The sequence below is a fragment of the Macaca mulatta genome, chromosome 7, assembly GCF_049350105.2.
Source record: "Macaca mulatta isolate MMU2019108-1 chromosome 7, T2T-MMU8v2.0, whole genome shotgun sequence".
In the NCBI taxonomy this organism is placed as follows: Eukaryota; Metazoa; Chordata; class Mammalia; order Primates; family Cercopithecidae; genus Macaca; species Macaca mulatta.
This window is the reverse complement of record NC_133412.1, coordinates 91,316,697-91,344,401: the sequence shown is the minus strand read 5'-3', so window position 1 is coordinate 91,344,401 and position 27,705 is coordinate 91,316,697. Positions and strand designations below refer to the sequence as shown.

The following is a 27,705-nucleotide window of genomic DNA, read 5'->3' as shown; positions in this document are numbered from 1 at the left end:
GCTCATAATACATTCTGTTGTTATGTTTTTAATGCTTGTATAAACTGTCGTGAAGGTCTCTTTTATATTCCTGATTTATCTATTTCTTCTTTTTCATCTTTTACTCTCACCAGAGATTTTCCATTTTATTAATCTCTTCAAAGAATCAATTTTTCATTTGGTGGTCATTTCTACTTCTTTCTACTTTGCTTTCTATTTCAAAACTTTCAAATTATTTTTACAATTTCATGCCTTCTGCTTTCTTTACCTTTATTTTGCTGCTTCCATGTCCTGTTGTCCTTTTGAAAGTTATATTATTATTTCATATTGACTTATAAAAGCTCTTTGTCAGTGAAGGATATTAGCCATATACCTTCTCCTTTTGCATCAATCCTTGACTCTTAATTATGGTATTTTTTGGAACTATAATTTTACATTTTTATGAAAACACAGATGTATCCATCCTTTTCCTCACTGTCTTCTTAAAGTCCAATCAGCTAGGATTTCATCAATGTTGTATTCAGCAGAGAGGCAGCTTTCTAGGAACCTTTTTGATTTTGAGTTGCCACTGACCATGATGCTACAGAGAAGAGACCCACACCCAGGACTCTGTTTTCCTTTATTCAAATATCAGCAAGAGTGCCCTTTCCCAAATTATGATGCCACTCTCTTTAACAGCTTTTCCACCCTCAGGATGAAATCACATCCCCTTTGGCTCTCGGGCCCCTCCGTGATCATCTTCCCCCATCAGCATCTCCTGCTGCTGCCACATCCCTGAATCTGCACAGCTCTGAAATGAGCCACTATCTCTGGCTGCTTGGCCACTTGGCAGGGATGCCAGGCTGTGTTTGCTGCACAGCTCTTCCCTGCTTGAGGCCACTGCTGTCCACCCGAAGAGCCCACAGCTCTGACCTGCTCATGTGCACAGCGCAGCTCTCCCTGTGCAGAAGAATGGTCCTTTGCTATATCCACCATGAATTCCTAATCAGAGGGATTTCAAATGCCTTCCTTATGCTTAACAATTCCCAAGCATGCAGTACTGCCCCTCTCCCAATCTCTTACACTTCTGAGAACAGGTTGGAGTTTTAGGAATTGAATGAATTCTAACTATCAATTAAATGGAAACATGTTAAACCTGTCCTAATCAAAGTAATGCAAATAAAACATCCTTAAGGTATTTTCATGATAATAACCAATAAGAATCTCCCACAAGGGCAAAAAACGTGGTAAGGGCCCACTCCAATTGTTGCTGGCAGGGTTAATCTGTAGAAGATTTTTGGAAAACAGCTTGGCATGTACTCCAAAACTTTAAAAGTCCTCATATCCACATTCTCAATCCCCGTACATCTATGCTAAGAATATAACATTACAATAAGAAAAGAATTCGGCAAAAACATTCAATAGAGCATCATTTATATTAGTAAGAAATGAGAAGCAATCCACATATCCAACCAAGATAAATAGCCGGGTGAACACATTCCCTGTAGATGGAATGTCATGTATCCATTGAACGAGACGCCTATAAGGAATTTTTAATCATCTGGAAAATTATTAAAATAATATTATAAAAGTACAAGCAGCAGCTGCATAACCATATATGCAATCTGGTGGCATCTATATTAGAAACAACAACAACAACAACAACAACAACAACAACAACAACAACAATGTATGCTCAGATCGGCAGGCTGGAAGAAAATACAGCAAAACCGTTAAGTGGGTTTTAGGGTGTATTAGAAATTTGGTTACTTTTTTGTCCCATTTTTCCTACTTTTATATATTTTCTACATTTTATTTTTCCAGCATGTGCTACTTTTTATAATGACAAAAAGCGTAAAAGAATACAGTAGGTTAAGTCTCTGGGTGGCATTTTGTTCTTTACATTTAAGTGACCCCACCCCTGTCCCTCAAAGCCCTCCCATGAAAAGGTGGCAGGGGCCTGCTTAGGTGATAGCAGACTGAGAAGTCAATTGGAAAGGAAAGGCGCCCACAAGTTTATATGCAAAATGAGGCATTTCCAGAACACAGTAAGAATGCTCATTACAGTTATGACAAGAACGAGAAAATCATCTGAGCGGTCACCTTCCTCCAGCCCAGGACTGCATTGGTGGCCGCAGGGGCAGGCACTCCCCCTACCTTTTCCAGCTGGGACGTGCACTGGTCGCAGGCCTCCTTGAGCAGGTCCCGGGCGCCGCCACGGTCTCCCTGCCTGTACGCGGCGCGAATGCCTTCCGTCCTCGGGGACTGCGCTGTAGGGCCACCGCCTGGCGTGGACGGTTTGCTGCCCATGTCCCCAGCACCTGCGTGGGAGGAAGCGCACACACAGCGTCACCGTCAACTGCCTGCGTGCTCTTGAGAATCATCGTAGAACACAGCAGAGGGATGTGCGGTCCATTGCACGATCGTGGGGGCTTCAGGAAGAGAAAGGCATGGCCCTGCAATGCTCCCTGCACTCGCCACCCCGCGACCTGCAACCCTGCCTCAGAGCCCTCCCGGGGCTGGTGCGAAGCGGGCTGTCTGCGAAGGCACCGGGCAGCGAGCACAGCTAGGAGGATTCTGCAGTGAGACTGCCACCTGGAGCCCTTCCAGGGCACTGGGGACAGCTGCCTGCGGGGGAGCAGCCGGGCTGACCTCACCGACAGCAGCGGAGGAGCAGGGGCTTTGGCGAGAGAGCTGGAGGTCTCAGCCAAACTGTCCCGCTGCTGTGCCCACAGGGGATAGAGTATTTAGTGATGGAAGAAAGACAGGCCAACTCCTGGGGGTGTGGAGATCTGGACGCTTTCCCTGCCAGCCTAGAAAACCCCACGAAGGGCGTGGGATTTAGAATCAGCAGCCCTCACTCCAGACCTGCTCTTGCACAAACGCGCTGCGTAACAATCTGGGACAACCCCCGAAACACTGGGCCTCGGATCGCGCTGGTTCACCAGAGCACTGGGCTGCTCCAGGTCATCTGAGCACCTGGTGCCACTCGGGAGGAGAGGCCAGCCTTACGGGAGGCCACGATCCAGCACCCGGGCCATTCAACAAAAGCGACAGTCATTTACTGAGCGGCCATGATGGGCCGAGCACTCGCTGGGTGCAGAAGGAGCAGAGGGAAACGACGGCGGCCTTTTGCCCTCCCTGAGCTTCCACTCTAGAAGGGGTTCACAGTGAGGGTCTGTGGACCCCGAAAGGCTAACAGGCTTCTAAAGTTTCCTGAACATCCTAAAATTGTACACAAAACTGGATGTGTGTGTGTACATTTTTCCAAGGACAAAATTCAAAACTTCTACCAGATTTCCAAAGACGTTAGGGAACAACAGTAAAAAGCTTTCTCTCCATAGATATTACAGAAAAGACCGCAATGGATGAGGAGTTAAATTCTGATTGCGTGGAGTGACAGCAGAAATAGGTAAAGAATACTGTTGTGAAAGGTGATCATGCAAATTGGATTATTGTTTTTACACCCTACTAAAACAGAGCTGAGAAGCCAAGAAGAAAAAGCACTTCGGGCATGTAACATTACTCCAAAAATATAATTCTCTACAAGTCCGACTACTAAAAATGTCTACTACAACTAAAACCAGTTTTATCTAATAACTACTAAAACGACTCTAAAACTAGCTTTACCCACAACTGTCACTCACCCATCATAACTTGCCAACTCTCCAAAATCTTGCTAATACTAATACATTTTCTTGTAAAACACCCCTAACATTTCTCCTTTTTATTACAAAACTGCCAACTTTCTCTTTATTCTTCAAACATATCAACTCTCTCTCTCTCTCTCTCTCTCTCTCTCTCTCTATATATATATATATATATATATCACAAATTACAATTCTTATATCCCAATAAAACATTAGATTTTAAAATTCTTTTCAGGCTGGGCATGGTGGCTCACGCCTGTAATCCCAGTACTTTGGGAGTCTGAGGCAGGCAGATTACTTGAGGTCAAGAGTTCGAGACCAGCCTGGCCAACATGGTGAAACCCCGTCTCTATTAAAAACACAAAAATTAGCTGGGCGTGGTGGCATGCACCTGTAATCCCAGCTACTTAGGTGGCTGAGGCACGAGGATCACTTGAACCCAGGAGCCTGAGGTTGCAGTGAGCTGAGATCACACCACTGCACTCCAGACTGGGTGACAGAGCGAAACTCTGTCTAAAAAAAAAAAAAAAAAAAAAAATTCTCTTTTCATTTGCAACAGCATGGATGGAACCGGAGGTCATTATCTTAAGTGTAATAAGCAGGCACAAAAAGACAAATATCGCATGTTCTCACTTATTTGTGGGAGCTAAAAATTTGATCACATGGAGGAAGAGAGTGGAAAAATGGGAAAAACAAATAACAGAGACTGGGAAGGGTGAGTGTGGGAGCAGGGAGGATGAACAAAAGTGGGTTAAAGGGTACAAGCATACAGTAAGAAGGAATAAATTCAATGTTTGACAGCAGAGTAGGGTAACTATAGTTAACAAAAATGTACTGTATTCAGGTGATAGACACCCTAAATGCCCTGACTGGATCACTATGCACTATATACACATAACAAAATGTCACTTACACCCCACAAATTTGTACAAATAAAAAATAAAAATAAAAATTTATCTGTATATTTTTATTTTGACTTCAACACAATCATTCTTGGCCAAGTTCACACAGCCAGTAGAGGCAAACTGGGACAGAAGTTTGGTCTCCCAGCTCTCAGGCTAAACCCACCCCATCTTTGTGCTGCCTTTCTGAAGGGATGAATAAAACAGGCTTTGGATTGATTTTCTTCTTCTTTTTTCTTTTTTCTTTTTTTTTTTTGAGACACAGTTTCACTCTGCCTCCCAGACTGGTGTGCAGTGGCACGATATCGGCTCACTGCAATCTCCACCTCCTGGGTTCAAGTGATTCTCACGTCTCAACCTCCTGAGTAGCTGGGATTACAGGTGCAAGCCACCAAGTCTGGCTAATTTTTGTATTTTTAGTAGAGACAGGGTTTCACCATGTTGGCCAGGCTAGTCTCAAACTCTTGACCTCAAGTGATCCACCCACCTCAACCTCTCAAAGTGCTGGGATTACAGGCGTGAGCCACTGTGCCTGGCCTTGTTTTTCTTTTTAAATGTAAATGCATAGCACGGTTGGCTCACAGACATACACCTCACAAAAATGAATCACATAATCGCAGCTAACATTTGAAAAATTGAAAAAGTAGTTTAGGATAGTATAAAATTACATTCTTAGAAAAAAAATGTAATAAAAGATTGGCAAGATCTGTATGCTGAAAACATACAACATGGCTGAGAGAAATTGAACAAGACCTAAATAAGTGGGAAGACATCCATCTTCATGTATTAGAAGACTTAGTACTGTTAAGATGTCAGTTCTCTTTGATTTTATCTATAGATTCAATTTAATCCCAACTATGATTCCAATAGGGTCATTTTTTGGGGAAATAAATTGACAATCTGATTCTTAAGTTTATATGGAAATTTGAAAGACCTAGAATAGCCAAAGCAATCTTGAAAATGAAGAGAGTTGGAGAATGTACACTACCTGATTTCAAGACATTGGCAGGATGGAGTTGGAAGCCATTATCCTTCCAAGAAACAAACTACAAAGCTATAATAATCAAGACAGTATGGTACTGGGTATAGACAAATGGCTCCAAGGGACAGAATAGAGGGTTGAAAAATAGACCTGTGCTTGTACATCCAATTGATTTTTGACAAGGGAGCCAAAGCAGTACAATGGGAAAAGCAAAGTCTTTTCAGTAAATAGTGCTGGAGCAACTGGACACCCTCATTTAATAAAAAGCAATTACCCCTACTTTTCACCATACACAAATATTATCTTGAGATGGCATACACATGTTCATTACAGCACTATTTACAATAGCAAAGTCATAGAATCAACCCAAATGCCCATCAGTGATAGACCGGATAAAGAAAATGTGGTGGCTGGGTGTGATGGCTCACACCTATAATCCCAGCACTTTGGGAGGCCAAGGCAGTTGGATCACCTGAGGCCAGGAGTTCAAGACCAGCCAGGCGAACATGGTGAAACCCCGTCTCTACTAAAAATACAAAAAATTAGCCCGGCGTCATGGTGGGCACCTGTAATCTCAGCTGTTACGAAGGCTGAGGCAGGAGAATTGCTTGAACCTGGGAGGCAGAGGTTGCAGTGAGCTGAGGTAGCACCACTGTGATCCAGCCTAGTCAACAAGAGCAAAACTCTGTCTCAAAAAAAAAAGAAAAAAAGAAAAAGAAAATGTGGTACATATACAGCATAGGATACTATGCAGTCATAAAAAGGAATAAGATTATCTCTTTGCAGGGACATGGATGAAGTTGGAAGCCATTATCCTCAGCAAACTAACACAGGAACAGAAAACCACATACCACGTGTTCTCACTTATAAGTGGGAGCTGATTGATGAGAACACATAGATGCACGAGGGGAACAACACACACTGGGCACCTGTGGTGAGGGAGGGTGGGGAAAGAGCATAAGGAAGAACGGCTAATGGATGCTGGGCTTAATACTTGGGTGATGGGATGATCTGTTCAGTAAATCCCCATGGCACATGTTTACCTATGCAACAAACCAGCACATCCTGCTCGTGTACCTCTGAACTTGAAAAAAAGTTTTTAAAAAAGAAAAAATAATTGAGATGAATCATGGACCTAAACATAAAGGCTAAAACTATGAAGCTTCTAGGAAATCATATGGGAGACTATCTTCATGACTTGAGGGTAAGCAAAGGTTTCTTACATGGGACACAGAAAACAATTACCAGGAAAGGAAAAATTGCTAAATTAGGCTTCATCAAAATTTAAAACTTCTGCTCCTCAAAAGATACCATTTAAAGTTAAATAGGCAAATTATAGACCACAATAACATATTTTCAAAACATATCTGAAAATGAATGGTATCTACAATATAAAAACTCACATAACTCCATAATAAAAAGACAAACAATCCAGTTGAAAATGAGCAGGCTGGGCATGGTGGCTCACACCAAAGTAATCCCAGCATTTTGGAAGGTCAAGGTGGTGGATCCATTGAGCCTAGGAGTTTGAGACCAGTGTGGGAAACATACAGACCCTGTCTCTAACGAAAAATTTTAAAAATTAGCTGGGCATGGTGGTGCACACCTGTAGTCCCAGTTACTCAGGAAGCTGAGAGGTGGGAGGATGGCTTAAGCCCAGGAGGTCAAGGCTTCAATGAGCTGTGATTGCACCACTGCACTCCACTGGCCTCGGTGACAGAGCAAGACCCTGCCTCAAAAAAAAAAACAAAACAGAAGGAAGGAAGGAAGGAAGGAGCAAGGGAAGGGAAGGGAGAAAGAAAGAGAGAAAGAGAGAACGAAAGAGAGAGGGTAAAGATTTGAACAGCAAAAAATATTCAAAAAGCTCAATGTCATTGGTCATCAGGGATATGCAAATTAAAACCACGATGAGATACCACTATGCTCTCACCAGAATAGCTAAAATTGTAAGACCAACACTACTTGATGAGGAAATGGAGCAACCAGAATGTTCATACCTTATTGGTTAGAGTGCAAAATGGTCCAATCACTTTGGAAACAGGTCTGGTGGTTTCTTATAAAACTAAATGTATACCTACCCTGTGACACAAAATTCCATTCTTATCTACCCAAGATAAATATGTCAAAAAAGGTATCCAAGAATGTTCATAGCAGCCTTATTCATATTTCCAAACTGTAAATAGCCCAAGTATCCATCCACAGGAGAATGAATAAACAAACTGTGGTACAGTAACTATTCAACAATAAAAAGGAAGGACCGATTGATGTGTGAAAAGACTGATAGCAATCTCAAAAAAGATGCTGAGTGAAAGAAACTTTGTACAAAAATGATTCCATTTATATGCTGTTCTAAGGTACAGCGAATAAAAAGTCAGAAGAGTGGATCGTGGGCACAGGGTAGACAGCGAGTTTTACCGTGGATGGGGCATAAGGACATTAGTTTGGTGGTTCTATATCTCACTGGAGTTTTCATTACACAGTTGCTGTATTTGTCAAAACTTATCAAGCAGTCCATTTAAGATATGTGTATCTTACTTTATATATATTTTACCTAAAAAAACTACAAACAATACTGAACCTTAGTCCATACTATGCGTGCTACAGTATTTAAGAGTGAAGTGTACTGATGTTTGCAATATGCTTTGAAATGCATTAAAAATGAGTGAACAGTTGGATAGAAAGGTAAGAGAGAAATTTTGGAAGTGTTAATGGTGCGACCTGAGTGGTATGCATATGACTATAGATGGTTCAATTCTTTCAACTTTAGTGTATGTTTGAAATTTTTCATAACAAAATGTTGAGAGAAAAGGTGAGTCCTAATGTCTATACTCTAAATGCAAGGCTTACCATATGACACAAGGTATAAAGTCTTGCCACCAAAGCTGAAAAATCCTGCTCTGTAGAAAGGCAAAGGCAAGCTGCTTACAAAGCAAAGGCCCTAATACCAATCCAGGGTCTTTACAACTCACGCTAAGCCATGACTTGCTCCATTTCAAAGGCAATCATTCTGAAAATCCAAGTAAATGGATGACCATCACACACAATCTGTATCATCCCTGAGATGCCAACACAGAATTGCTGTGTCTGAGTGGAGATTATTGTGTCTTGGCTGTGTGCTTTTGAAAAGAGGAATCGGGAAAAGGCTTGGTGTGTAAGCGGTTATACATGTGAATAAGGCAGCTTCACTTCCCAACACACATTAAGAGTCACCATTAATTATTTACAGGCAGAGCCCCTGAGATATCTGAGAGCAGGCCAGAGGGAGAAAGGCCATTAGCAGGGCCCAGAAGGAGTAGAATCAACTGCAGTCATCCCTCAGATGGGAGCACTTAATTATGTCATTGCTTGTCTTTCAGAATTAAACAAATACCCGCTTATCCAGTAAAAGACATGTACAGGCATGTGTATGTGTGAATGCACAAGCAGGTACAAAGTAACCTCTTCTGTCCATGTTAGGAACATACATACAAACAGCTAAACCTTTAAGCCCAAGTTAAGGGACATTGTGAAGGTGGAACTTTTAACGGACATTGTGAAGGTGGAACTTAGGGCGTATGTAGGCCATAAGGTGCCTGTGAGATTACAGGGTGATTTAACTTGATTTTTCAATCATGCCTTGTGTGTGGAGTAAACGATGTAATACGAATCTGGAACCTGCTCAGTTCTCTTTACATTATTAAAATGTTGTGGTGTTTATCTGTTTTGACTCTGACTTTCTTAAGTTGCAGGGGTGACACCATATCCACTCTCACTGACCCTGTGGGCTGAGGGTCTGGTCCAACCAATCAAGTTGTTGGAAGGACATTAGGAAAAGATACCAGTTAATATATATGCATTTAATTTAATCTGCCAATCTCATTTAATTTCCTGAAATTATACAGAGAATGGTTAACATTTATTTAAATGGAAAGAAAAAGGACCAAAATGCTTTGACCTTATATGAGTATTATGCATTGGCCACAGGGGAATTCATGACAGAACTAGAAAAGATTTTTCTTCTTTATTTCCCAAGACCTGCATAATGGGAATATATGACCGCTTCATTCAAAACTTTAAAGAAACTACAAAAGTAATAAAAGAACATATTCTCACTGAAAAAAATTAAATAGTTCAGATATAAATATAAAGGCAAAAGCCCCTCCTCACCGTCACAGAAAACAATAACCAGGAAAGGAAAAATTGCTAAATTAGGCTTCATCAAAATTTAGAACTTCTGCACCTTTTCCTAGAGATAATCTTTATTTAGTCATTTTTTTTTTCTCCAAAATACTATTGTTTTGTATTTGAGAACTGGCAACTTTTGATTTAAACTTAAAATGTAGGAAATGCATTTATACCATTTGAGATTATTCAGTTACTTGTGCTTATTCATCAACTATTGTCCATAATTATATTCTTTTATACAGGAAAATATCTCAGTTCTAAATATTTTCCTCATAAAGATTTCAAATTCATATTAGAAAATAAAATGGGGCAAACATTCTATTTCAATAACACATTAATGTCCCAAGAAAGTAGCTAGAGCAAATAGGGAAATAATAGTAGAACATTGCTATAATGCAGTTTCACATTTTAGAAAATCCTTTTTGTTCTCTAAATTATAATTTATGTCATTACTTTCATATACAGTGATGATAATTTCCAAATTTCTAGGCATCTAACTTGCCTTTAATGCAAAGCTAATACATTCCAATTAAGTATTTAATGAAGTAAAGGAGGAGAAGGATAAATGAATAGCACCAGGGAAATTTGTTTTTTCAGGTTTGGTTGGTGTTACTAGTTTGATTTTTAAAGGCAGTGGTTAGAAGTAGGAACTGGTAAGGGAAGACGAAATTATAAATGCAGTGAATAGCTAGGGTTATGGAATCAGCACATATGGTGCCATTCAAGATGACAAGAAACATTTACAATGAGCTCTCAGCTTGTAAGTGAACATATTTCTGGTTGCTGGTAAGTGTTAGTCTTCACTGTGCACTGGCATTTCAATGTGCTGGCCACGGAGGGTAAGTTAAAGTTTCTATGTAAAGAAGCATTTGGTTAGAAAAAACATAAAATGTTTAAAAACCTGTAGGACCTGAAAACCATTTAGTTCTTGATAATTGCTTTCAATTTAATATACTACTTTTAAATAAATACCTTCAGTGATACTGTGTGTTTCACAGTCAGCCTTTCAAGGAGAAATGATTTTAGCTGTCAATAATTCAGTCTTTAAACATCATTTTCATAATTCATGTTTCAGAAAAAACGAATTATTTTAATTACAAAATCTAACAGAAATTATTTTTCTTTTTCAGTATTCTGAAAGAATAATAAAACAGAATTCCGTGAATATGACAGAGTAATGCTGGCCGTGGAAACCGTGTCCCTGATGGCCGGCAGCTCACTGTTCTGCAGGCACACCTCGAAAGAGACTGCCCCCGTCTGTCCATCCCTGCTTCTGTCTGTCCTTATGTTCCAAGGAGACAGTCTTACCTTTTGTTCCAGAACAATAATTGTTAAGCCATCTCTCCTGTCCCAATAATTAGAATAAAATTCTCTCTCTACTGTCTTTTTTCCCACAAATCTAGGACAATAGAGAAAATGAAATGAAAAAAAAAATGGCTTTAATTCTGTAAGTTCTAAATGTTGGCCGTGTGTGTGTGTGTGTGTGTGTGTGTGTGTGTGTATTTCTCTCCTGTCCGCCAAGGAAAACACTTAGAATAAAAGGCAAATGCTTTCAGTCCATTCAAAGTGTGTGACATCCTCTGTTAATCTTAGAAAAGACACTGCCATTTTATTTGCACATCCATGACATTTTTTATTGCATTTGCCTCCGTCAGTAGAGCAGCAAAAAGTGAAAATGATCTACCAGCCCACAGCTCACTGCAGAACAAACAAAACGAAGCTTAGGATGCTACTGACCTGGTCATAGTTGTTTAACGACCTTCTTGTGCCACTGAGTCCCCTTGTGGCCAAAGCACCAGGGAAAGAGGGCTGGCCTTCCTGGGAGGTGACATCCTCCTGGCACTTTGGGGGCTCGCCCTCTGTTGCCCTAGTTTTGCCAGCCTCCCACTGGAAGGATGCTTCTTTCTTTGCCAGATATCACTCTAGTGTTTTAGCATCAGCAGCCGTTTACATCTCTGGGTCACATTACGGTGAAATCCAACCCTTGGTGTCTTCAGGAAAGATGTGGAGGTTGGGGGTGTGCAGAGGAGGGAGGGTCACCCAGCCCCAGGGTGATCCGCAGTGGTAATTCCTCTCCAGATGGCGGGTGCTCAGGGCCATTGCACCCATCACCCAGGCCCTCCACCTGCATCAGACAGGAAAGCAAAAGCCAGGGCCGGGCTCTGCAGGCTCTCACTAACAACTCTGGCTCACAGGCCAGCATTTCTCATTGCAGAAATGCTTCATGGCATAGATTACTCTTTTCTGGATATCCTCACCAAATCACTAGGAATTTTTAACAAAAGGGAGATGGATGGTTTTACATATAGACAGGTTGGTCCCATGGGGGAAAATTGCATGGAAAAGTGCTATTTGCTTTAGTAATAAAAATATAATTAATCACAAGATGCTATGTAATGTCCACCTGACACAGTAAAACACTGACAGGATTATAACATTCCTTGCTGGTGTGAATGTGGGGAAATGGGTGCATCCTCTCGTCCATTTGCCATCGTAGGAGGCCTTGCCAACCCGATGGTCATTTCAGAAAGCAAGGGGACAGTATTACATAACAAAAGAGGGAGGTCAGCCTGTTCTCCCACGATTTTCTCTTCTAGGCATTTCCCTGCAAAAATGACATGGCACACACTAAAAGACCACTCCTGAGTCAGGATTTCAGCAGGGGTCCCTGCCATAACCGAGGTAAGAGCAGCTCTCCAGACAATCGGCCCAGGCCAAGAATTAGGGTGTGGTGTAGAGCAGGGTGGTGCCCAAGGGCCAGCACAGGCCTGGGGACTGAACTCACATCACTTAACTGAACGTTCGGAAGGAGGTGACTCTGCTGCCATTTTACAGAGGAACAAAGCAAAGACAGTGACACAGGTTCACAAAACAACAGCGCTGGCAATGAGCAGCTGGAGTGGAAGCAGTGAGTCCTGACCCTGGGACCTACAGAGTCACTGCTACTCAGCTTTCTAAGTTAGTACCTGCTGGTACTTCAGAATAAGGGGCTAGGATGCAGCCATTAGAACCTATGACAATGAAGACTAAGGAGAAGTGTGAAAAAATGCTTACCAGATATCAAGCTAAAAGTAGAACGTAGGATAGAGGCCGTGACAAATCACAGGAAAAACACAGAACACAGATGGACACCATTTAAAAATATGCAAAATGGGCTGGGCGTGGTGGCTCATGCCTGTAATCCCAGCACTTTGGGAGGCTGAGGCCGGCAGATTACCTGAGGTCGGGAGTTCGAGACCACCCTGGCCAACATGGGGAAACCCTGTCTCTACTGAAAATACAAAATTAGGCAGATGTGATGGTGCTTGCCTGTAATCCCTGTTACTCGGGAGGCTGAGGCAGGATAATTGCTTGAATCTGGGAGGTAGAGGTTGCAGTGAGCTAAGATCGCGCCATTGCACCCCAGCCTGGGCAATAAGAGCGAAACTCTGTCTCAAAAAAAAAAAAAAATATATATATATATATATATATGTGTGTGTGTATATATATATACATATATATAGCAAAATGAAAGAATTTATTCTAGGTTCTCCAATTATTTGTGATTAATATTCTTTGAAAAAAGGTTCCTAATGAGTCTATGAGTATAGATAATACATAGAGTCTATTATTTTTGTTTGTAAAACCTGAACCTGACGCTCTTTTCTCCTCCCTCTCCCTGTCTCTGTTTAGAAAGCAGATCTGAAGGACACACAAAAATTACAGCAGCTGTCCCCTTCAGCAGATGAAATGACTGGAGTTTAAAAATTTTATTTATTTATTTATTTATTTATTTATTTATTTATTTATTTATGACAAGGTCTCACCCTGTCACCCAGGCTGGAGTGCAGTGGTGTGATCTCGGCTCACTGCAACCTCTACCTCCCAGGTTCAATAAATTCTTGTGCTTCAGCCTCCCAAGTAACTGGGATTATAGGTGTCCGCCACCACGCCCAGCTGATTTTTGTATTTTTAATAGAGACAGGGTTTCACCACATTGGCCAGGCTGGTCTCAAACTCCTGACCTCAAGTGATCCACCCACCTTGGCCTCCCAAAGTGCTGGGATTACAGGCATGAACCACCATGCCCAGCCTGGAGTTCTAAAAATATTTTTATTTTTCTGTGTTTTTCAATATCTTTTTTTTTTTTTGCACTGATCTTGTATTGCTGTTGAAGTTAAGAAAAAAAATATTAAAAGATGAAGCATGTACAGCGAAATGTTAACTATGTTTCACCCTGGCTTAGTGAACTCCTTCTTCAGTGGTATTATTTATACTGAAGCAACTCTTTGCTCTCAATCTACCAAATCTTGACTTAGTTGCTCTAGAAAAAAGAATGGAGAGTAAGAAAGTCTCATTGAACAATAATTGGCACAGGTGTCCCCAGATGTTAAAAGATAAAATAAAATGGTTTATAATAATATTTCAAATGTATTGATCATTGGTGCCATTTATTGAGTCCTGCCGGATGCTGTAGAAAGTGTCCTGCGTGCATTTGACTTCCTCCCAACACCTATACAAGGTTGGGCTTCTCATTATCACTCACCACAAGGTAACCAGTGCCCTGGGTGGTTAGAGAAACTGCCCCTACACAGCTCCCAACAGCAGAGCTGAGATGTGGACCCCTAACAACTGCCATCAAAGCTCAACCTCTGCTTCCTAGCCTGTGTGTTCCCAACTGCTTTTTTTTTTTTTTTTTTAACGGAGTCATGTTCTGTTGTCAGGCTGGAGGGCAGTGGTGCAATCTTGGCTTACTGCAACCTCTGCCTCCCAGATTCAAGTGATTCTCCTGCCTCAGCCTCCCGAGTAGCTGGGATTACAGGCACGCATCACCACGCCCAGCTAATTTTTGTATTTTTAGTAGAGATGGGGTTTCACCATGTTGGCCAGTATGGTCTCCATCTCTTGACCTCATGATCTGCCCACCTCGACCTCCCAAAGTGCTGGGATTACAGGTGTAAGCCACCACACCCAGCCCCCAACTGCTACGGTTTTAATGTCCCCTCCAAAATTCATGTTGAAACTTAATCCCCATTGTAATGGTATTAGGAGTTGAGGCCTTTGGGGCATAATCAAGATTAGATAAGGTCATCAGGGTGGGGACCCTGTAATGAGACTGGTGGCTTTATAAGAATAGGAAGACAGACCTGAGCCAGCACACTCAGGCCCCTTGCCATGTGATGCCTGACGTCACCTCAGGACTCTACGGTGAGTCCCCACCAGCAAGAAGCCCTCACCAGATGCAGCCCCTCACCCATAGACTTCCCAGCCTCCAGAACTGTAAGAAACAAATTCATTTGCTTTATAAATTACCCAGTCTCTAGCATCCAGTTATAGCAACAGAAAACAAACTAAGACAACAGCCGAACATGAGACCCTTATTCAGCACTTAACATGCATGGCAGAAACGTGGAAACTAAAACATGAGATGACCCTGTCTCATTAGATGGAAAAAACAGAGAGGAAATGGAAACCAATCCCTCCATGAATTTTCTGCTGCAGAAGAAGAGAAACACAGAAATACAAAGCTCTGAAGATGAATTCTTTCCTAGATTTTGTTCCTCTTCCAAAAATTCATTTATTTATTGCTCATTCGTTCTACAAATATTTAGTACCTCCTATGTGCTGAGCTAGACCCTGGGGACACAGCTTGCTGAGACACACAGGAAGAGCTCAAGTGCGCTGCTATAGTATTTCCAGAGTTTACTTTCAAACATCCGCAGCAGAAACCATGCCTTTTACCCAAAAGGGGATGCTTGAGGGACTTGGGAGAGCCAACAGACAAAAACCGACCTGATAAAAAAAGAAGAACCATCTTTCTGGAAAATTAAAAATCACTCAGTAATACTATAGAAAATGGTACAATTTAAAGATAAACACACACACACACACAGACACACACTCACACACATAGAGTCAGTCCTAGTCCGATTTTGGGGAAGATGATTGTGATTATAAATACTGGAGGATCAGGACACCCTTTGACATTGCCATGTGCTTCTGGGAAACTGATTCCAAAAGAATAGTTCTACACATTTAAAAAGCACTATGCAAAAAAAAAAAAAAAAAAAAAAAGATGCTGATTGCAGCACTGTTTTTAGTATAGCAAAGAATGGTAATTATGACAATTATAACATTCACAGACACTAGAACTACACAAACAGGAAAACTGACAAGAAGGAAGCCCCTAAAATGATAACATCGGTTTTTCTTAACGTGGTGGAATTCAAGGTGAACTTGTCGAAACACTTTTCTCTATTTTCCAGTTATTTCTCTATTACTACTATAACAAGAACATTGTTATATTAAAAAACAATGCTTTTCAGGTTAACAAAGTATATTTCCTAACTGAATTTAACTTCCTCCTAACAAGAATGGGTGGAAAGAAAGGAAGAAGATGTCTCAATCTGGAAGGAACATTTAGGATGAGGCACCAAAAATTTTCCAATCATGTCATCTACTGAGAACTGTGTTAAAACGCGCAGTTACAGAAAGAACTGTACTCTGTACGTGGGAAGACTTGGTTTCAAGTCCCAGCTGTGCTATTTGACGTAGCATGGTGTTTGACAAGTATTTAAGATGTCTGAATATTATCGTCTTCTTGTAAAAGAAAATGGCACATACAAAAGATATTGCACAATGCATAGAAATAAAAAAAATACATACACAATGGAAGCGGCAAGTACACAAATGGGGTGATTTCCAGGAGGCCTGGCCCCTTCCTCCCTACTCCAGGTGCCCATGAGGCTGCCAGACTGTACTCTCATTTCCTCTACGGACCAAGGTTCCCTTAGCTTTTGTTCCTGTGTCTGCCTTATCTGGAAGCAGCCCTTACGTCTTCCATGCTTCTCAAACCACAGGGGTACACCCCAGAAAGTACTTGAGAATTTCCCACCAGGCTGCCTCTCCTTTCTCTGCCTGCATGTGGTCTGACCCGGGTCCTGGACTGTCCTCCGCAGAGTAGGTCTGCCAGCCTCCTGCTCTGTCCAGTGCTGCCCGCAGGCTGGGTTCTGCTTACTCACTGCCATGGGTGCCTACCTAGGCTGTGTCATTGAAAGCCTCTCCACTTCAATTTGTTGACCGTCCAGGGCTCTCTGCATATTAATAAGGGGGTCGTCTATGATTTTGCCCGTCTACAGTTACGGCATGGCCACAGGGGCACAGAATTCTCCCAGTAAAAGAGGAGGAGAATGATGCCTTCAGGCACTTCTACATTTTCCTTTCCAAAAATGATTTTCTTTTGGCCCCTCAGCCCCACATCCCCCTCCAACCCTGCCCTAAAGTCTGGTCACTTCAGCACAACAGTTGTAGGGTTCATATCAGGTCAAAATGTAAACTCTTTCAAGATAATATTTGGGGGCTTTCCAAGTCATAAAAGCATCTGAGACCTTAGTCATCCACACTGCCCAGAAATACATGACCCTAAAACGTTGGCAGCGAAGGAAGTCCCAGAGCACAGAGAGCCCGGGAGAGAAACGGAGAAGTGTGACCGCCATGCTGACCCCGCCCTGCTTGCTGGGCCCACCTCCAGGCCCCGGCTCATTTCCGTCCTCTCCACTGCCTCTTCTCTGCTGCAGAAGTGGAGAGGATGGTGGCACCTGCTTCAGAGGGGTTATTGTGAGGATCAAGTGGATGAAAACACGAGGAGTGCTTAGAACACTGCCTGACCCTGAGAGGCTCTAGATAAATGCTAGCTACTATTATTGTTACTTGAAGTTAAGTTAGAAATTTGGCCCCTGTCTCAAAACTGTGAAGTCTGGGGTTTCTATCTTATTCCTTAGCCATCTGAGATGAATCATGCGTATTCAAATGAATAAGTTAGCGGGTATTGGAATCTTATTTACTTAGCTATGTGTCAAATGTTAGTGAGGCCAAAAAGTGGAAGACAAAAGCCTTGCTTTAGCACCCTTGCTGGGCTCGCTGGGGAGCAGAGGTACAGACGTACCCAAAACACCTGAACATCAACTCCAGACAGGACAGTATATGCCAGTGGACACAGCCAGATCCCTGCATGCTGCCCAGCATACAGCTGAAGCTCAGTAAATATTCAGTATACATGTTCGTGCCAAAATGAAAGGCCCCAGTTGTTTACTCCGATAATTCCCTTATTTAAAAATGCTGCTTAATACACGACAGAAAAACAACAAATTAAAAAGGAAGATACGAAGAGAGAAAGAACAAAACAAAAGAACTACAGAACAGGCTGGGTGTGGGGGTTCATGTCTGTAATCCCAGATCTTTGGGAGGCTGAGGCGGGCAGATCGCTTGAGGTCAGGAGTTTGAGACCAGCCTGGCCAACATGGTGAAACCCTGTCACACAAAAATTAGCCGGGAGTGGTGGTGCATGCTTGTAATCCCAGCTACTCGGGAGGCTCAGGCAGGAGAATCACTTGAACCCAGGAGGTGGAGGTTGCAGTGAGCAGAGATCACGCCACTCTACTCCAGCCTGTGCAACGGAGTAAGAATCCGTCTCAACAACAACAACAACAACAATAACAACAACAACAGCAGCAGCAACAAAAACAACAACAACCAACTACAGAACAATCAGAAAAGAATTAACAAATTGGCAAAAGTGTATCCTTACTTATCAGTAACTACTTTAAATATAAATGGATTGAATTTTCCAATCAAAAGACACAGTAGCTGAATAGATTTTAAAAATCCAAGAACCAACAACATGCTACCTATAAGAGATTCACTTTTGCTTTAAAGGTACACATAGACGGAAAGTGAAGGAATAAAAAAAGATACTTCATGCAAATGGTAACCAAAAGAGCTAAAGAATGACTATACTTATACCAGACTAAATAGACTTTCAGTCAAAATCTGTCAGAAGTGACAAAGAAGGTCACTATATAATGATAAAGGGGTCAATTCATTAAAAGAGTGTACTAATTTTAAGTATGTATGTACCTAACATTGGAGCACATAAATATGTAAAGCAAATATTAACAGAACTGAAAGGAGAAATATATAGCAATATAATAATAGTAGGGGACTTCAAAACCCCACTTTCAATAATAGACAGATCATCCAGACAGAAAATTCATAAGAAAAGAGTGAATTTGAATAGCACTATAGACCAAATAGACCTAACAGACTTTTGCAGAACAATGCCTTCAACAGCAAGAGAATATAATTTTTTCTCAAGCACACATGAAACATTCCCCAAGAAATGTCATATATTGGGCCATAAAACAAGTCTTAACATATTTAAGATGATGGAAATAGTATCAAGTTTCTTTTCTGATCATAATGGTGTAAAACTAGAAATCAACAACAAGAAGAAAATTGAAAAATCCACACATATGTGGAATTAAACCACATACTCCTGAACAACCAATGGGTCATAGAAGAAATCAAAAAGGAAATCAGAAAGTATCTTGAGACAAGTGGAAAAGGAAACACAACATACCAAAATTTATGGATACAGCAAAAGCAGTTCTAAGATGAAAGCTGATAGCCAGAAATGCCTACATTAAGCAAAAAAAAATATCTCAATTAGACAAACTAACTTTACACTATAAGGAACTAGAAAAAGAGCAAACTAAGCCCAAAGGTAGAAGAAAGAAAATAAATATTAGAACAGAAATAAACGAAATAGAGACTAAATAGGTAATAGAAAAGATCAGGCTGGTCACGGCGGCTCACACCTGCAATCCCAGCACTTTGGGAGGCTGAGGTGGGTGGATCACGAGGTCAGGAGGTCAGCACCAGCCTGGTCAAGATGGTGAAACCCCGTCTCTACTAAAAATACAAAAATTAGCCAGGCTTTTTTGTATTACAGGGATTACAGGTGGGCGCCTGTAATCCCAGCTACTCAGGAGGCTGAGGCAGAGAATTGCTTGAACCCGGGAGGTGGAGGTTGCAGTGAGCTGAGACTGTGCCACTGCGCTCCAGCCTGGGGATGACAGAGCGAGACTCTGTCTCAAACAAAAGCAAAAAGAAAAAAAAAGAAAAAAAAAAAAAAGAAAAGTGAAAGAGTTTTTTTTTCCGAAAAAAAAAATTGACAAATCGTTAGCTAGACTAAGAAAAAAAAGAAAGAGAACTCAAACAAATAAAATTATAAATGAAAGAGGTAGCATTACAATTGATATAATAGAACTATAAAGTATTATGAGACTATTATAGCAATTATACACTAACAAATTAGATAACCTAGAAGAAATGAATAAATTCCTAGAAACATACTACCTATCAAAAATAAGTCATACAGAAATAGAAAATCTGAACAGGCCAATGATTAGTAAGGAGACTGAGGAAGTAATCAAAAACCTAAAAATAAAAAGCCCAGAACCAGATAGATGGCTTCACAGGTGAATTCTACCAAACATTTAAAGAAGAATAAATGCCAGTCCTTCCTAAACTCTTCCAAATATTGAAGAGAATAAAGACTTTCAAACTTGTTTTACAAGACTCGCAATACCTCCTACCACAACCAGATAAAAGCACCATAAGAAAAGAAAATTACAGACCAATATCCCTGCTGAACTTAGGTGCAAAAATCCTCAAGAGAATACTGGCAAACTGATTTCAACAACACATTAAAAGGATCATACACTGTTATTAAGTTCAGTTTATCCCTGGGAAACAAAGATGGTTCAGCATATGCAAATCAACAGACATGATACACCACATTAGCAGAATAAATGATAAAAATCATATAACGAACTCAATAAATGCAGAAAAAGCATAGACAAAATTCAACATCCTTTCAAAATAAAAATTCTCAACAAGTTAGGTATAGAAGGAATGTACTTTAACATCATAAAAACCATATATCACAAGCCTACAGCTATGATCATATTTAATGGTGAAAACCTGAAAGCATTTTCTCCAAGATCAGGAACAAGATAAGCATGCCTGCTCTTGCCACTTCTACTGGAACTCCTAGCCAGATAAATTAGGCAAGAAAAAGAAATAAAAGGCATCCAAATAAGAAAAGAAGTCAAATGGTCTGTGTTTGCAGATGACATGATCTTATATGCAGAAAACCTAAAGACTCCACCAGAAAACGAGTAGAACTAATAAATAAATTCAGTAAAGTTGCAGGACACAAAATCAGCATACAAAACATTGATCGTAGTTCTGTGCACCAACAATAAGCTTTTAGAAAAAGAAATTAAGAAAACAATCCCATTTACAATAGCTACAGAAAATACTTAGGAGCAAATTTAACCAAGGAGCAGAAAGATCTATATGCTAAAAACTATAAGACATTGATGAAAGAAATTGAAAAAGACACAAATAAATGGGAAGATATCCCATCTCCATGGATTGGAAGCATTAATACTGTTAAAATGTCCATACTACCCAAAGTGATCCATAGACTCAATGCAATTCCTATCAAAATTCCAATGGCATTTTTCACAAAAATAGAAAAAAAATCCTACAATTTATATGGAACCACAGAAGACCCCCAATAAGCCCAAGCAATCTTGAGAAAGAACACAGCTAGAAGCATCACGCTTCCTGATTTCAAACTATATTACAAATTATAATCAAAACAGTATGGTTCTAATTTTATGCATTGGTCTATGTGTAAAAATAGAGACACAGGCCAATGAAACAGAATGGAGAGTCCAGAAATAAATTTATGAATATACAAATAACTAATCTTTGAGAATGGTACCTAAAATACACAATGGAGAAATAATGGTCTTTTCAATAAATAGTGTTGAAAAAAACTGGACATCTACATGCAAGGTAATGAAATTGGACCCATATCTTATACCATGCACAGAAATTAACTAGAAATAAATTAAAGACTTAAAACATAAGAAATGATAAAACTCCTAGGAGAAAACGTATGAAAAATTCTCCTTGACATTAATTAGTCTTGACAGTGATTTTTCTGATATGACACAGAAAGTACAGGCAACCAAAGTGCAAATAAACAAGTGGGATTACATCAAACTAAAACCACAGCAAAGGAAACAATCAACAAAATGAAAAGGCAACCTGTGGAATGAGAGAAAATATTTGCAAACCATATATCTGATAAGGGGTTAATATTCAAAACATGTAAATAACCCATATGACTTAATAGCAAAAAAGCTAAGTAACTTGATTTTTAAAATGGGCAAAGGACCTGAATAAACATTATTCCAAAGAAGACATACAAATAACCAAAGGTACAGAAAAAGGTTGTCGGCATCTCTGATCATCAGGGAAATGCAAATTAAAAACATGGATTAGGCTGGGTGCTGTGGCTCACGCCAGTAATCCTAGCACTTTGGGAGGCCGAGGCAGGCAGATCACGAGCTCAAGAGTTTGAGACCAGCCTGGCCAATATGGTGAAACCCCATCTCTACTAAAAATACAAAAAATTACCTGGGTGTGGTGATATGTGCCTGTAGACCCAGGTACTGGGGAGGCTGAGGCAGAAAATTGCTTGAACCTGGGACGCGGAGGTTGCAGTGAGCTGAGATTGCACCACTGCACTCCAGCCTGGAGGAGAGAGCGAGACTGTGTCTCAAACAACAACAACAGCAACAAAACAAACAAACAAAAAAACCCATGCGTTATTACCTCACACCTGTTAGGGTGACTATTATGAAAAAGACAAGGATAACACATGTTGACGAGGAGAAGGGGCCACTCATACACTGTTGATGGGAATGTAAGGTAGCAGCCATTATGGGAAAAAGTATGAAGGCTCCTCAAAAAATTAAAAATAGAGCTACCATATGATCCAGAAATCCCATTACTGGGTATTTACCCACAGGAAAGGAAATCAGTATCTTGAAGAGATATCTGTAATCTCATATTAACTGTATGTAGCATTATTCACAATAGCCAAGATATGGAAACAACCTGTGTCCTTTGACAGATGAATGGACACAGAAAATGTGGCTTATATACATATATATATATATATACACACACATACATATATACAAACACACACACACAAAAAAATGGAATACTATTCATCATTTAAAAGGAAGTAAATCCTGTCATTTGCAACATGGGTGAACCTGGAGAACATTATGCTAAGTGATTAATAAGCCAGACACAGAAGACAAATACTCTATGATCTTACTTATATGTGGAATCTTAAAAAGTTCAAATTAAAGAAGCCGAGAGTGAACGGTGGTTGCCAAGAGCTGGGGCACAGGAGAAATAGGGAGGTGTTGGTCAAAGGGTACAAACTTTTAGTTATAAGATGAGTAAGTTCTGGGGATCTAATGTACAGCCTCTTGACTATGTAGTTAATAATACTGAATTGTACACTTGAAATTTACTAAAAGAGTAGATCTTATGTGTTGTTAATACACACAGGCACACAAAGGTAATTATGTGAAGTGGTAGATGTGTTCATTAAGCTGATTACACTAATCATTTTGCAACATTTATGTATATCAAATCATCACAGGGTATACATTAAATATATATAATTTTTATTCATCAATTATACCTCAATAAAGCTATAAAATAAGTAAATTAAAATTCTGCTTAATGAGATTAGCCGACATTCAAATGAGTGGCTTTGGAGTTAATTTTGGCTAATAGATTTTGTTAAAAGATCTTGCTTAAAAGCATAAGGAATGCCCAATAATATTCCCAAGTAAGATATAAGCTTTATGATGCAGACTTAAAACCTGGAGGCAGCTAATTGTCTGGTTAATCACCATAAAAATCATTGATGGGAATGATTACTGTGATAAAACGTGGATGTCACTGAAAGTCTGACAAGCAATTTGATAGCATTTCCAGGGAAAGGTACGCTAGAATTGAATGCTGTCTCCATCAGAGGAAAGAGTGAACCAGGGCAGGAGTCAGGTCCTGTGAGAAGGGCCCCACAAAGAATAGTGTGCTAATCAATGGTGTTTGTACAACTGGATAGCCACATAGAAAAATGTATGATCAGATCCATTCCTCCCGTGAAACACCAAGATAATTCCAAATGAATTAGAGATATAATGTAAAAAAATAAAATGATATAAGCATTAAAAGAAAACACAGGTAAATTTCTTTTTAGCCTGGGAGTGTATAACCCCTTTAACTGTGGCTCACAACCCAGAAGTAATAAAAGATGGATACATCAGCCACATTTAAAAGATAACAGCTTTATTGAGAGATAATTCACATATCATAAAATTCACCATTTAAAAGTGTACAATTCAGTGGGTTTGAATATATTCACAGAGTTGTGTAACTATCACCACTTTCTGATTTTAAAACATTTGTACCACCCTGGAAAGATACGCTATACCACTCAGTTCCCACTTCCTCCTCCCGGGTCCCTGCCAACCACTAATCTACTTTTCGTCTCTACAGTTTGCCTCTTCTGAACATGTCACATACGTGGAATAATACAATACGGTTTTTGTGACTTAGTTCTTTCACTCAGTATGTTTTCAAGATTTATTCATGTTGTAGCATATTATAGTACTTACTCTTAATAATACTACTATTTAATTATGATTATGATTATGATTATTATTTTTTGAGACAGAGTTTCACTCTTGTTGCCCAAGCAGGAGTGCAAAGGTGCGATCTCAGCTCACTGCAACCTCCACCTCCCGGGTTCAAACCATTCTCCTGTGTCAGACTCCCAAGTAGCTGGGATTACAGATGTGTGCCACCACACCTGGTTAATATTTGTATTTTTAGTGGAAACGGGATTTCATCATGTTGGCCAGGCTGGTCTCAAACTCCTGACCTCAGATGATCCACCCTCCTCGGCTGCTCAAAGTGCTGGGATTACAGGTATGAGCCACTGTGCCCGACCTTATTATTTAATTATTAAATATTAATTCATACTTGCTAGTAACGCTATTATTTCCTTGCTATTGCTGCGTAATATTCCACTGTATGAATAGACCACATTTGTTTATTTATTCATCAGCTGATGGGTGCTTGGGATTTTTCACTTTTTGGTTATTAGGAATAATGCTACTGTGATCATTTATATGCAAGTTTTTCTGTGAATATCTGCCCTCAGTTCTCTTGTGTATATACTTAGGAGTAGAATTGCTGGATCATATGGTAATTGCATGTGTAAAATGTTGAGAAACTGCCAAACCATTTTCCAAACTGCCTGCAGCATGTTCCAGTCCCACCTTCAATGAATGAGGGCTCCAATTTCTCCATATCCTTACTACCACTTGCCATTTTCGGTCTGTCTTTCTGTTATCCGTTCTGTTGGGTGTGAAGTGGTATCTGATTGTGGTTTTGCTTTGTATTTCCATAATGATTAGTGAAGTTGAGCATCTTTTCATGTGTTGATTGGCCATTTTCACATCTTCTTTGGATAAATGTCTATTTAGACCCTTTGCTCTTTTTTTTTTTTTTTTTTTTTTTTTTTTTTTTTTTTGAGACGGAGTCTCGATCTGTCGCCCAGGCTGGAGTGCAGTGGCGCGATCTTGGCTCACTGCAGCCTCCGCCTCCCGGGTTCATGCCATTCTCCTACCTCAAACTCCGAGTAACTGGGACTACAGGTGCCTGCCACCACGCCTGCTAATTTTTTGTATTTTTAGTAGAGACGGGATTTCACCGTGTTAGCCAGGATGGTCTCGATCTCCTGACCTTGTGATCCACCTGCCTCGGCCTCCCAAAGTGCTGGGATTACAGGCATGAGCCACCGCGCCTGGTCTGCTCTTTTTAAAATTGGGTTGTTTTTTTGTTGCTGAATTGTGAGAGTTCTTTATATAATCAGATACAAGTCCTTTATCAGATAAATAATTTGGAAATATTTTCTCCCATTTCACAGGTTCTTTTCACTTTCTTGATTATGTCTATTGAAGAACAAAAATTTTTAACTGATGAAGTCCAACTTACCTATTTTTCCTTTTGTCGCTTGTGTTTTTGGTGTAGTATCTGAGAAACTATTGTCTAATCCAAGATCATAATGATTTAATCCTCTTTTAAGAGTTTTATAGGTTTAGCCATGCTCTCGCATTTTATTTGAATATTAGAATCATCTTGCCATTTTTGTAGAATTTCAGCTAGGATTTTGATAGAGACTGCATTGAATACATAAGTCAATTTGGGGAGTATTGCCATCTTACCATTATTAAGTCTTCCAATTCATGAATACAGAATGTTTTTTCATTTATTTAGGTTCTCTTTAACTTCTTTCAACAATGTTTTGCAGTTTTTGGTGTATAAATCTTACACTTCTTTTCTTACATTTACTCCCAAATGTTTTATTCTTTTTGATGCTATTGTAAATGTAATTGTTTTCTTAATTAAATTTTCAGATTAAGTGATAATTCATATAACCACAATTGATTTTTACATTTTGATCTTGCATCCTACAAATTTGCTGAACTATTAGTTCTAATTGTCTTTTGTGTATTGCTTAGAATATTCTACATACAGTATGATGTCATCTGAAAATATAGTTTTATCTTTCCAATCTGAATGCCTTTCATTTCTTTTTCTTGCCTTTGCCCTGGCTAGAACCTCCAGTGTAGTGTTGAATAGAAGTAGTGAGAGTGGACATCCTTGTTTTGTTCCTGATGTTAAGGAGAAAGCAGTCAGTCTTTCACTATTAAGTATGATGTTAATTATGGTTTTTGTTTTGTTTTGCTTTGTTTTGTTGTTAACAGATGCAGTTTATCAGATTGAGGAAGTTTCCTTCTATTACTAGTTTATTGAGTGTTTTTCATCAAAAGTTGGTGAATACTGTCAAATGTTTTTCTGTGTCTGTTGAGATGATCATATGCTTTTTCTCCTTTATTCTATTAATATGGATTTTTATATTGATTGATGTTAAACCAAGCTTGGAATCCTAAGAAAAATTCCACTTGGTCATGGTGTATAATCTTTTTTATGTGTTACTAAATTTGGTTTGCTAGTGTCTTATTGAGATTTTGCATCTATATTTGAAAGAGATAGTGGTCTGTAGTTTTCCTGTGACATCTTTTTCTGGTTTCGGCTTCAGGGTAATACTGGTTTCATAGACTGAATTGGGAAGTATTCTTCCATATTTTATTGTTTGGAAGAGTTTGTGAAGTTGATGTTAACTCTTCTTTAAATGTTTGGTAGATTTTACCAGTGAAACTATCTGGGCTCGGCTTTTCTTTGTGGGGAATTATTTATTTGTTTATTTATTACTAATTCAGTCTCTCTACTTGTTTTAAGTGTATTCAGATTTTCTATTTCTTCTTGAATCAGTTTAGGTAGTTTATGTCTTTCTAGGATTTTATCCATTTCATCTAGGTTATTGAATTTGTTGGTGAAAATTGTTCACAGTATTCTCCTATAATCTTTTTTATTTCTGTTAGGTTGCCAGCGGTGTTCCTCTTTCATTCCTGATCTTGGTAATTTGAGCCTTCTCCTTTTTATTTTTAAGGTCATTATAACCGAAGGTTTGTCAACAAAAATCATTGGTTTTTTCAAAGAACTAACTTTTGATTTCACTGATTTTCCCTACTGCTTTTATATTCTCTATTTTATTTATTTCTACTCTAATTTTTGTTATTTCCTTCTTTCTACTTGCTTTTGGCTTAGTCTATTCTTTTTCTAGTTTCTTAAGGTGTAAGTTTAGGTTATTGATTTGAGATCTTTCTTCTTTTTTATATATAAGTAGCTGCCACTGTAAATTTTACTCTAAGCACTGCTTTAGCTGTATCCCTTAAGTTTTAGCATGATGTATTTTTGTTTTAATTCATATCAAAGTATTTTATAATTTTTTGTGATTTCTTCTTTAACACGTTTGTTATTTAATAATGTGTTAATTTCTACATATTTGTGAATTCCCCAAATTTCTTTCTGTTGTTGATTTCTAACTTCTTTCTATTGTGGTCACTGAACATATTTTGTATGATTTTCATTATTTTACATTTATGGAGGCTTATTTTATGGCCAAACATAAAATTTAAACATATAAGGATAAAAACCCCAACTCTACATCTCAAAACACAGAAACAAGGTAAAAAGACAAATGGTGACTTGGAAAAAAATATTTGCAACTTATAGACAAAGGGTTAATGTGATGAAACAGACATGCTCTTTAATTGCTGGAGAGAATGCGAAATGGTACAACCCATAGGGAGGGGAATTTACCAATACTTGGCAAAATTACATCCCTTTCATGACCTCCCTGCATTCGTAA

At 39.5% G+C, this 27,705-nt stretch overlaps 1 protein-coding gene across 9 annotated transcripts in view; it reads right to left on the bottom strand.

Moving 5' to 3' along the window:
- Positions 1 to 27,705, bottom strand: part of LRRK1 (leucine rich repeat kinase 1) — a 153,371-nt gene that overhangs the window by 95,729 nt on the left and 29,937 nt on the right. For 5 of the 9 annotated variants that reach the window (XM_077940463.1, XM_077940464.1, XM_077940460.1 and 2 more), the window contains 2 exons: positions 21,972 to 22,088; positions 2,116 to 2,279 (listed from right to left, as the gene is read on the bottom strand). In XM_077940463.1, the coding sequence (XP_077796589.1) occupies positions 2,116 to 2,279; positions 21,972 to 22,088 (281 nt within the window). The remainder of the gene's footprint in view (positions 1 to 2,115; positions 2,280 to 21,971; positions 22,089 to 27,705) is intronic. The other 4 variants (XM_015143183.3, XM_077940466.1, XM_015143182.3 and 1 more) reach the window with 1 other exon arrangement.